Raw genomic sequence first — 12,176 nt, 5'->3', positions numbered from 1 at the left:
ACCTCACACTATGCGTCTCCAGATTCCTCCCAGTGTTTTCAGGGTGGGGTGGGATAGCAGACCACCCCTTGTTCTGAACCACTGCTTTAGAGCAGGGTGGCTACATTCACTGTTTTTGTCATCTCTGCCCGATGCATGATGGAAACAGTCTAAGAGGGTTTAGTCTGTGGTGACTCAGCTCCATGTGCTGAACAGAGCACCCCAGAGGTGGGGGCCAGTGGAGTATAAGGCTGTTCACTTCTTAGGACAAGAAGCAGAGAGGGTCAGAATCGACCCCTCCAAACACACTCTCCATGGCCTTCTTCCTCTAGAGTGCATGTTCTGCCCAGAAAACTGGAGCCAAGTGTGAAAGAGTCAACAGATGAACGTACCTGCTGTCCATTTCTTAAAAAGAGTATTTCTGGAAGTTGCACATGACACCAACTCAGAACCCAGTTGTGCAGACTGCAAGAGGTGCCAGGAAATGCAGATGTCTTTACCCTCCATGTCTCTGTGCTCAGCTGAAATTCAGGGACTCCGCTGCTTTTAAAGAGGAAGGTCTAGATGTGTAGGACTACACTGATGATTAGCTACTGTAGTGTGTGGACTAAGTGGGGGTGCTTCTGTGGCCTGTCCCGGTTCCCAGTGTTTTCCTTGCTGGGTTACAAGCAATCCCATTCTGCTCATTTTTTAGGTGATGGTAGTGGTAGGTTTTGCTAAACCAGAACTCATAGGCAAGGATCTTTCTTATCTCATCAGAGTGAAAAAAGAGACTAAATGTAGCCTGTAAAGAGAAGCAGATATGGGGGGGCAGAAGAGAGGTGGGGGAGGAGAGGAGGGAGGGGAAACTGCGGTGTGTGGTCGGGATGTAAAATAACTAAATAAATACTTTTAAAGGAGAAGCAGAAGAGGTTCCGTGTGTGTGTGTGTGTGTGTGTGTGTGTGTGTGTGTGTGTGTGTGTGTAGGCCAGAGTCTGATATCAGATGTCTTCCTCAGTCACTCACCATCTTATTCCGTGAGATAGTGTCTCTACTGAACCTTGAGCTCACCAATTCAGCTGGACTGGCTGGCCAAGGAGTTCCAGAGACCTGCCTGTCTCTGATGGCAACGGCAATCACTGTGCTCCACTTTTTACGTGGATCCTGTGATTCTGAACTCAACGTCTCCTGCTTGCCTGCCAGGGACATGACAGGCAGAGCCATTTCCCCAGCCCCTGTCACCTCCCTCACACCGCCAGCATGCTTCTTTTGTGAGACAGGGTCTTATTATGATTTGGAACTCTCAACCCTCCTGCCTCAGCCTCTCAGATGCTGAGATTATATTCAGGCAGGCTCCACTGTGCCTTCATTTTCCAAGGCTTTCTGAGCCTGGCTTCACCATCCCAGGCCTTTCTCCAGCTTATTTACTTGAACCAGTAAATTCTGTTTAAACAAGGAGGAGCTGGATGTTCATTGGTTGCAACTAGAAGGTCTTAAAGCACTGTCTATTGGGCTTTGTTAGGGGGTAAGGGACACACAAGATAGTGTATACAGCAGTTGCCATGGACCCAGAATGCAAGCTCTTAATGATGTGTTTTAAATAACATGGGGTAGATGAAATTTGGAAAAACTCTCTTTTTGAAAGAGTTCCAAGTTAAATGAGAAGATCCAGATCTTTCTTCTCCCTGTTCCTTGTCCCTCTCGCAAACACACAATTCCAGAATGATTTTCAAATCTACATTTTGTTCTGATGTAGTCTGACCTGGAGGACTAGAATAGAGTGCTACTCACTTTCAGTTCTCAGGAGTTTGCAAGCTGCAACGTTCTTGATGATCAGTAAGTACTGCTGGAAATGGGACTCGGACAGCATTCGTGAACAAAGGTGGTGATATGAATGGCCAGCATTTGTTGAGTACATGTTGTGTTCTGAACACATTCCTAAGAGTTCTACTATTTTACGATTTAGTCCTTAATATGTTATTATTACTCCATTTTCCAAATGAGTGAACCGATACTATCAATAAATAGTACAGCCAAGACTTCAAGTCAGGGAAACTGATCCAAGAGCCCTAACGTTTCCGCCTACATGCTCTGACACCCCTCATGTTGAAGGTAGTTCATTCCGTAGAGTTGGAGTTAAACCACTCACTGTTAGAGATCAGGGAACTCTGGAGTCACTTGATTTCGTTGCAAAATAAAAGTAGACACTGGACCAAAGCCCAGAGGTGGTGGAGGTTTATATAACCACACAGGGTTGCTGATTCCTAGCTGGAATCTTTTAACCAAGGGCCCTACCTTCCATGTAATAAGTGTGAGCCATAAGCATTCACATCTTTGAGGTCTTATTTGGAAAAGTCACCCTGAGTAACAGTTGGTATTCCAAAGTGTATGTATGCCAGGTAGTTCTCCTCTGCTGAGTCAGATCAAAATAGAGGCCCTACTCACAGTTCAGAATCTACCTCCCAAGCTCTTCTGTTTAACCAAGGTCAGTTTGTAATGACATGTATGTATGTGCACACACATAAACATATGTAACCCCGTGCATACATCTCCTGTGTGACTGTCGAGTTGATGGTGGCTGTGACAACTCTTTTACTTGTTACAAGTTCCTAGACAGAGTCATGTCAATTTTTCCCTGCTCATACTCTTGGGACCTATCGGACATCAGAAGCTGCTACATGAAGGCAAGAATGAACGAATGCGTGAGTTATTAAATGCAGGAAAGGTGTACAGTAATTCTGCGTTTGCGGTGCGCAGGGGTGAGTACTACTTCAGCAGCCTGTGATTTGAACAGGTCCTCAGGAGTCCGCACCACTGATCAGGCAGGCCCTGCGGAAAGTTATGCAAATATTCACTCTAGGAGGCTTAGACACCCACCTCCGCCCCCCTCCTGAGAGAGGAAGAGAAGCCCAAAAGGTGAGCAAGCAGTTTTCAAGGCATGTTTTCAACAGCCCCGCGCGTGTGTTTTCCTCTACAGTGTTTCCAATTACTGTGGCACTCTCGGTATCCAGATCCATCTCCAGCGAATTCCTCCGCAGCTCCTTGCCAGACATATGGGATCAATCAGAGCGCTTGTGAGGGAATGTTGACAGCATGACAGGCGAGGGGTTCTGGTGTCGTGGAATCTCCAAGAGTCTTTAGCTGGATCCCAGGGAAGAGCGAGGGGGAGGAGAGAGATAGAGGAGAGATAGGGGAGAAGGAGAGGGAGAGGAAGGAGAGGACAGACAGAAAAGGAGGGAAGTGGCTCTGGCTTCACTGCCCCCTTCCTTCAAACATTTTATAGGCTTCGGGAGAGAGAGGGGAGGAGGAGAGAAGTGAAATAGCGGAGAGCCAAAGGACCAGACCTCTCCAGTCCCTCCCGAGTCCCGTCCCTGAGCTGCCAGACGAGTCTGGACCGTGTCCCCAGTGTCACAAGCAAGGGCTCAGAGGCTCGCGGCTGCTATCCCCGGTCCCCTCCGCCCAGCTCGGGCCGCCAGACTCCTCTCCGCGCTCTGGGGGGACTGTCGCCTTGCACTCTCCGGGGGCCACCGCTTGGTCCCCAGCGCGATGTGGTCGTGCCTGGCCTTTTGTTGCTGGGCTCTGGCAGCGGTGTCCGGCTGGACCAACTTCCAGCCCCTGGCCCCGTCGCGCAACTTCAGCTTCCGCCTGTTCCCCGAGGCCTCGCCTGGGGCTCCGGGCAGACTGGCCCTGCCACCCGCGTCCGGCGAGGAGGAGCCGGTAGGGAGCAAAGTGGAGCGTCTGGGCCGAGCGTTCCGGAGCCGCGTGCGGCGCCTGCGGGAGCTCAGTGACCGCCTGGAGCTCGTCTTCTTGGTGGACGAGTCGTCCAGCGTGGGCCAAGCCAACTTCCTCAACGAGCTCAAGTTCGTGCGCAAGCTGCTGTCCGACTTCCCCGTGGTGTCCACGGCCACGCGCGTGGCCATCGTCACCTTCTCGTCCAAGAACAACGTGGTGGCGCGCGTGGATTACATCTCCACCAGCCGGGCACACCAGCACAAGTGCGCGCTGCTCAGCCGCGAGATCCCGGCCATCACCTACCGCGGCGGTGGCACCTACACCAAGGGCGCCTTCCAGCAAGCTGCGGTAAGACCCCGACCCCCCAGGCCAGCGCTCCCGGGTTCCTCCCGCCCACAGCCCCTTCTCCAGGCCGGTTCAGCCCCAGCAAGGCTTAACACGTCCCAGGCGCACAAACCGGACCATTCTCCTGCTGTCCTTGTGAGGGTGCAGAGGGACAATGGATTTTAAATGTTTAGTGAGGTGTCAGGCATCTTAAAGGATCCCTTTGAGGGATCCTAGTAGGAAAGGATCCTTAATCTCCCTCTCATATCCACACTTGTGTGTGACCAAGCCGCAACAGGTATGGTTTCACAAAACGTTTGTGAAGACGGGACAAGCAGTGAACTGAGGCCAGCCCTGGATCTTTGACACATTGTAGAAAGAGCATGCAGTAACTTCGCTCCCAGTCTATGTTTTGTTTATTTGTTTGTGACAGGCTCTCCTGTTTCCCAAACTGGCCGCCAGCTTACTACACAGCAGAGGGTGTCTGAGTTCTGATCCTTCTGCCTTGCCTCCCAAGCGCTGGGATGACAGCCATTGGCCACCAAGACTTTATGCTCCAGGTCTTTAATAAATAAATGTTCAGCATCTGACAAAAGTCAGTTTCACACGGTAGACCTTTATAAAAATGTATCTTTTTCCTAACTTCAAAGTAATACATAGCTGAGCATAATTTGGAACACAGAGAAATATTTAAGGCAGTCCAGCAAGTCAATGTTTGTAGAGTAAATGAAACAAAAAGGAGTGAGGAACCCTAATAATCGCTTCATCCTTAAAACTCCAGTTGATATACAGTTGAACATTGTTCAGTATGTGTATTCATATGTTATTTCAACAAACTTGCTAGCCTAGGGTTTTGCAGCCTGTGTCCTGCAGCCGTTACATATGATTCAAATGCACATTAGTTCATAGTATCCTGTGTCCTGACCATGGATGTCTGAAAAGGAAATTGGATCCCCTGAGTTACAGGCAGTTGTAAGCTGCCATGTGGGTGCTGGTACCGGAATTCAAGTCCTCAGCCTGAGCCAGTGGTCTTAACCACTGAGCCATCTCTCCAGTCTCATGACAACTGAGTGTTTTGAACTAATGTGTAGACAGCACACATTCACGTCTTTTAAATAAGGAATTCGGGAAGCCCTCTTTGATTACTTCCTTAGGAGGGCGTCCTAAATCCTTTATTTGGTAAACTATACGAACATTTTTAACTTCTTAGTCCACACTGTCACCTCTGCCATTGGAGAGTTGTATACATTTACATTCTCCTCTTATGTGCACCTAAATATATGATTTTTTTTAAAAAAAAAAACATTATTGCTAACTTGATAGCTAACTAGAGGCATTGTTCTGGCAAGTTCAATTTTGATCATTTTTGAGGAGGAATATTAGCTACTGTATTTACTGGGCATTTGCTTTTCCTTCTTTCTTTCCTTCTTTCTTTCTTTCTTTTTTAACCTGGTCATAGTTTTTGCCCTTTTGCTATTAAAGGGATCTTTGTTTATTCTTAGTGGTTTGTATACACTCTTTTCGTAGTGAGGCCAAGAACGCTTTTTGTATATGCAGCAAACACATTTTCCAGTTTGCTGTATTTTACCTGTTTAGTACAGTGCCATTGAATGAACAGTTTAAACTGTCATTTGCTCAAATCTATCAAACTTTGCTTTTTAAGATCCAAATCTGGGTACCTGTGGAGAGGTGGCTCCCCAGTTAGGAGCACTTGCTGCTCTTGTAGAGGATCTAGGTTCATATCTCAGCACCCAGTTGGTGGCTCACAGTTATCCTTAAGTCCAGCTGCAGGGGATCCAACACCCACTTCTGACCTTCCTGGACATCAGGCAGGCACAATATACAGACATGCAGACAAAATACTCATACACATAAAATAAAGAAATCGTTAAAAAATCTTATATTTTCTTATATTGTTGGAATGACTGTTGGTTAGAACAACTGTCTTACTGTCCAAATCAGAAATGCTTTCCACCTAGCTGTTTGCTTAATCTGGAACTTGCTTAGGGGTCCCATACAAAGATGTCTCATTTTTTTAAATGTTAATAGTCCCAGCTCACTAGCTTGCTCCCTACTCACTAATTCTCTCCCAATTTATTTGAATGTCTCTTTCAAAAAAAAAGATTTATTTATTTTATAAAATGCACATGTATGTCTGTGCGTGGGTGCCAGATCACCTGGAAATGTAGTTACAAACAGTTGTGAGCTGTCATGTGAGTGCTAGGAATTGAACTCAGGTCCTCTGGAAGAGCAGCCAGTGCTTGTAACCTCTGAGCTCTGTCTCCAGCCCCAAGCTGAATGTCCCTTTAATTACCTAGTAAATGTGAATGGGCACTTGGCCCCTCCTGGTCTTCTAGTTCATCCTCTCTTATCTTAAACCGAACCAAAATGATTTAGTTACCGTAACTTTACAACATATTTAAATGTGAGATAGTGAAGAATTTTCCTTTTTGTCTGTCTGTCTTGTCTTTTTCCATCAGTCTTTCCTAGGTGTTATGTAATGTGAATTTTTAAATTATTTTCATATAGTTTCAAAGAAACTAATAAGTTTTTTGTTTCAATACATAAAATATTGAAGTGATTGAGAGTTACTACATTTTTATAATAGTGCTGTACTCATTAATACTTTTTTATATCAATCAGTAGTTGTGGTTTTTCAAAAGTCCTGTGTAGCTGAAAGTTTTTCTGTGTCCCACCTGGTCCACAGCCACTCAGACCCAAGTAAACACACAGAGGCTTATATTAATTATAACTGCATGGCCATGGCTCAAGCTTTTAGCTAGCTAGCTCTATATTTTAAATTAGCCCATAACTATTAATCTATGTATTACCACATACATGTTCCATAGCTTTACCTACATACCATTACATGTTGCTCCTTGGGCAGCTCTCTGACATCTCTCTCTGCCTCTTCTTTTGAATTTCCTACCTGCTGCTAAGCTGCCTTTGCCATAGGCCAAATGGCTTTATTTATCAACCAACCCGAACAATACATATTCACACTGTACAGAAAGACATTCCCCCATCACTTTCCCTTTTCTGTCTAAACAAAAAGAAGGTTTTAATTTAACCTATTAAAATTAAATATAACAAAACAGTTATCAAGCAAAAATTACAGTTACAATATCTAGTCTATTTGTATTTCGTAAAATTAAAGAAAATATTCTATCTATCCTATACTTGTGAGTCTAAATTTCATATCTAATTTATCTTTTATCAGAACCATGGAAAATTATAATTATCTAGTCTTCAACTACATCAAAGACCTCAGAAGGATATAATGTTACCTAAGTAAACAGGAAGAGCATTGTGAGCAACTTCCAAAAATCTAGAATGGCAGAGACAGCTGCCTGCCTCGACAGTCATCCAAAGTTCTTTTCAACTTTCCCTTACGGCACTTGGCTATTGGTCTCGTGTTGGTATTTAGCCTTAGATGGAGTTTACCACCGACTTTGGGCTACATTCCCCAGCAACTTGACTCCAGGAAGACCTGGGCCGGGCTCGCCCGGTGTGAGGCTGCTCCTGGCCTCACACCGTCCACGGGCTGGGCCTCGATCAGAAGGCCCCCTTGAACTCTCTCTTCCAAGTTCTTTCTAAAGTAACCATCTGCCCCACAGTCCTGTAAATCCTTTTAAAAATTTAGACCAAATTATACTCAACATTATTGTCTGTGACTCTATCCTTCGTGGACCAAGGACATGTCAATGCTCTGCCGCTGAGCTACAGCCCCAGGTTTCTTTTTAGCTTTTTATTATTCCTTTTAACCTTCCATTACTATGAGACAGGGTCTCATTACGTTGCGCAGACTGATCTTGTATTTACGATACTCTTGCCTCAGCTTCCTGAGTAGCTGGGATTATAGGCCTGCACCACGAGGCCCCATTCATCTTTTACAGTTTTATTTTAAACAATTATTCTTGAAATTATTAAAATATTTTTAATTTTTGCATCTCTATCTCTTTTTCATGCATATATCTTGGTCATATCATCCCTCGTCTCTTCCCTCCAGCATGCCCTAGCCCCAGACCTCCACATAGATCCCATCTCATGTCATGTCTTTATTTTTTATTATTTATTGACTGATTGATTGATTTTGGTTTTTTGAGACAAGGTTTCTCTGTATAATACTCCTGCCTGTCATTGAACTTGCTTTGTAAACCAAGCTGTCCTCAGACTCACAGAGATCTACCTGCCTCTGCCCCCCAAGTGCTAGGATTAAAGGTGTGTGCCACCACCTGGCTTTTATAATCCACAAAGTCCAGTTAGTGCCGCCATCTGCATGTGTGTGCGTGTGTGTGTGTGTGTGTGTGTGTGTGTGTGTGTGTGTGTGTGTGTAGGACAACTCTTACTATACTGACCAGGTCATCCTAGAACCTCTGGGAACAGAGAATTCTCCTGTCTCCACTTCCCATGTAGCTGGGACTACAGATAAGGGCCACCAATACTTAGCAATCAGATTCTTAGTAAAATCTCTTAGACTCATTGTTTTATTTCTTCTTTATAAATTTCACTTTACTAATAATGTATAGGAAATGAAATAATCAGAAAAGTTTCCCGTAAACATGCTATGGTGTGTTGATACATTATATATATATCTGCATATGTATGAGTGCATAAGTAGTATTTACCTAAAAGTGAAGGAATTGTCCATTCTCTTTGGGTTTCTGTGTCAACACGCCCCCCTTTTTTCTTCAGCCACTTCTACTCTACCAGTTCCTTTTATGGTCACATGATTTCTCATCCTGCAATGATCGGACAGGCAGGCTGCTACAAACAGCATATTATATGTTTGTCCATATCTTTGACCATCTCGTAAGTGCAAACTTTTGAAGGGACATCATTGCATCCGAGAGTATGTGTGTGTCAACTTGTTCAACAGAAAATGGCACCAGATTGCACTCCCATGGGACCATGTTGGTACTAGGATGCAGACTGGGCAGCCCAGGCCAGGTTTTGAATACTCCTTGATTCTGTGTGTGAGGGGATGCATTCCTCTGTTAGCAAGGCTAAACATGTTCCCACGCACCCTGACCAGTTCTGTAACTCCCCCCTTTTTGAATACACATTTGACCAATTGGAGGATTGTCAGCCATTTTTCATTCGGCATGGTTCTTTTTCTTCCTGGTTGACAAAGACACTTGAAATCCTAGGGCAGCCCTCAGATGACAGATAGTACCTACCATGTTGTCAATCCACTGACCCTGGTTGTCTTTTCCTTTTCTTGCATGTGCTATGACACTTTAAAGGCTATCCCCCTTAAGGGGTAAAGTAAGGACTGAGGGATGCTCTCTGTTTCTTGAAATAGTTGGCCCAGGTAGAATCTGCTTTTGAGCATACCCTGGTCTGACATCCACTCCCAATACACATCAGAGCATTACAGCTGGCCCTGTTCTTAATGTCACCCATTGCCCACTTTGCCAAAGGAGAATACAGCTGCACTGGGAAAACCATGCCATGACCCAGCCCTTCTGTTTAGCTTAACCAGGCTTGCTCTGGGTTTCCGAGAATGCTGATCCCTATAAGTGAAGTGGGGGATGAGTCAAGGCCATAGTGCTTGCCTCAAAACCTGTCTTCAGCTTTCCCCTTCCAAATACTGTGTATTGTCTTGGAAAGCAGAGTTGCCAAAACAAGTCTCCTGGAGTATTTATTCTTTTTGGCACCATCTGTGACTAGCAAGCAGAGGTTTCTCAAATGTTTCTCTTAACTGAACTTTGCCCTGACTTTATTCTCTTTCCTCATTTTGGTTATCAGAAGGGACAGAGGTCAGTGGAGCCAGCCCCTGTTCAGCCAGAAACCTACATGTCTTTCTTATAACCTTTGCAAACCTCTGATGGCCGTACTTAGATATAAAATAGAGTATTTAGAGAAAAGTGATTGGAAAGAACCAGTTCTAGGGAATGGTGCTAGTGAGGCTATGGATGAATTGTTTTGCATAGAGAGCCCACAGGTGCATTTCACTGCCAACTCAGTTTGCAAATGGTAAGCCGTAGAGTTTGGGTTCAGACATGAAACTTACACGATTCATTGGAAATGAGATCATTCGCCAGATTCCCGTGTGTTTGCAGAATAGTGACTCTTGAACTGTTTGTGGCTTGGCCTTTGTATGAAGTACACAGATATACAAGCACAAACACCTTTACCTCTTACAAGTTAAACACTTTGTTTTTCTTCTTGTATATTTCTTTTACAATCTTATGTGTGTGTCTGTATGTGGACTTGTGCATCCGAGTGCAGAGCCCAAAGAAGCCGGAAGAGGGTATTAGATTCACTGGAGCTGGAGTTTCAAGTGTTTGTGAGCTGCCAACATGGATGCTGGGAACTGAACGCAGGCCCTTTGCAAATCATGGCTTTCTTAACCACTGAGCCGTCTCTCCAGCCCCACCTTACTCCTCTCCCATAAAACCTGACTCTGAAGAATTTCCATTACTAACATAAACCTTTCTCGGCATATTTTTGATTGCTTAAACAAGAAAGATAATAGCTTCCTGCTTTTGATATGTGGTGTTAGAACTGTTCACCCTTTTTTTGGAGTGTGTGGGAGGATGCCTGTGCTCATCACACTTGATTTGAATGGATGAACTTCAATGTAGGCATGCTTTCTTTAGCTACTACCTCTGGCATGCTTCAAAGAGTGTAGGGCTGTGATAGTGAATTCTGTAGCCAGCACTAGCCCTGGGATGTGGGCTCCTCCTGCCTTGCTATTGCTTTGTACATATTTATATCTACATGTCCCTAATACAGTGCATTTTCCCTCCTTCTCTCCCCCTCCTCTCCCTTCTCCCCTCACTCCATCTCCTCCTCTGTCCTCTCCTTCTCCTTCTTCTTCTCCTTTGAATGTTTCTACTATCAGGAAGTCATTCTAAGACCTCAGACAGAACAAAAAGTAAAAACAGCCACACTCCATTTAAGGGAGACTCTTGTCACAGTCCACATAATATTTTCCTAAATGTCTCATTGAGAGAAACTTGAGCTTATGCTCACGCTTAGCTTCAGGGAGTTTTATTAATGAGAAGAAAGAGCAGGATGGATGCTGACATATCCAATGTATTGCAGAGTCAATAAAATTGTATTTTTAAAACTGTTCAACAGCATGGTAAATTGTCCAGAGGTATGTAGTATCAAAACCTGCCCACCATAGAACTGAAATTTCTATGGCAATTATATTTGTCATTACCTGGATGTCATGGCATACATCCTAATGCTAGCAACTGGGAGGCAGTGTCAGAAAGATCAGGAGTTCAATGCCATCCTTGGCTTAGTAGCACATTTGAGGACAGCCTGAGCTACATGAGACTTTATCAAACAATGTTTATATGTATAAGGAAAAGCCAAGCAAAAAAATCTCCAGAATATGAGCAGTGTTTATCTACAGGGAATGTATTTACCAATTTGAGTATCTCTGTTGCCCTCCATTTGTAAATGTAGTTATAGCGAGTGTGTTTAACTTCCTAGGAAGTGAAGTATCAGTCTTGTTCATTAGGAAAAGTGACTGAAAGGGGACAATACCTTTGGGACTTCAAGAGGTGCAGCCTGCTGTGACTGCTCTCAAGTATAAAATGCTTTTGATTTTTTAAATATTTATTTATTTTATGTGTGTGAATGTTTTGGCTGCAGGTATGTATGTGTACCATGTAGGTGCTGGGAAGCAAGCCCAGGTCCCCCTGAAGGATAAGAAGTGCTCCAAACTGATGAGGCAGCTCTCCAGTCCCCCCAAATCCCTTTAAATATCAGCTTCTCCCCTTAATCTTCACGAGAATGTAGCATCCTACCCCACAGTACAGCTCTACTTGCAGAACCAAGAGAATGTCCGAGTTTATCGTCTGGAAGTTGAAATGAAAAAATTCCAGTCTTGTTTTGTCAGATGCCTGAGGCTGTAGCTTTGAGTCTTTCAGGGGTCACAAGCTGTGCTGGATGCTGGAGTCACCCTCTCTGCCCTCCCGCTCACTCCAGCTGTTCTTTACTCCCCCTAAATTCACACCGGCTCTTGAGACCTCAGGCACATAGAAAAACCTGCAAACTGGGGCAGTAGCTCTTTTGGTGCCTGGAGACCTCTGTGAAGAGGAGACCCGATAGTCAAGATGTGACGCCAAGCGTGTGTTGAGGCTGAGGATGGTGGAAATCATTGACTCTATCCCCTTGATGAGAGGTTGGCAGATAGTGGC

General features: G+C 44.7%; 1 protein-coding gene across 1 annotated transcript in view; it reads left to right on the top strand.

The window, feature by feature from the left end:
• The first annotated feature begins 3,263 nt into the window (after nucleotides 1-3,263).
• The window catches only part of Svep1 (sushi, von Willebrand factor type A, EGF and pentraxin domain containing 1), a 179,470-nt gene continuing 170,557 nt past the window's right edge, over nucleotides 3,264-12,176 (top strand). Inside the window, exon 1 of the mRNA XM_006985289.4 lies at nucleotides 3,264-4,038. Within this exon, the coding sequence (XP_006985351.1) occupies nucleotides 3,505-4,038 (534 nt within the window). The 5' untranslated portion in view covers nucleotides 3,264-3,504. The remainder of the gene's footprint in view (nucleotides 4,039-12,176) is intronic.

The sequence above is a fragment of the Peromyscus maniculatus genome, chromosome 2 (assembly GCF_049852395.1).
Source record: "Peromyscus maniculatus bairdii isolate BWxNUB_F1_BW_parent chromosome 2, HU_Pman_BW_mat_3.1, whole genome shotgun sequence".
NCBI classification, from domain to species: Eukaryota; Metazoa; Chordata; class Mammalia; order Rodentia; family Cricetidae; genus Peromyscus; species Peromyscus maniculatus.
This window is presented reverse-complemented; position numbering and strand designations above follow the sequence as displayed.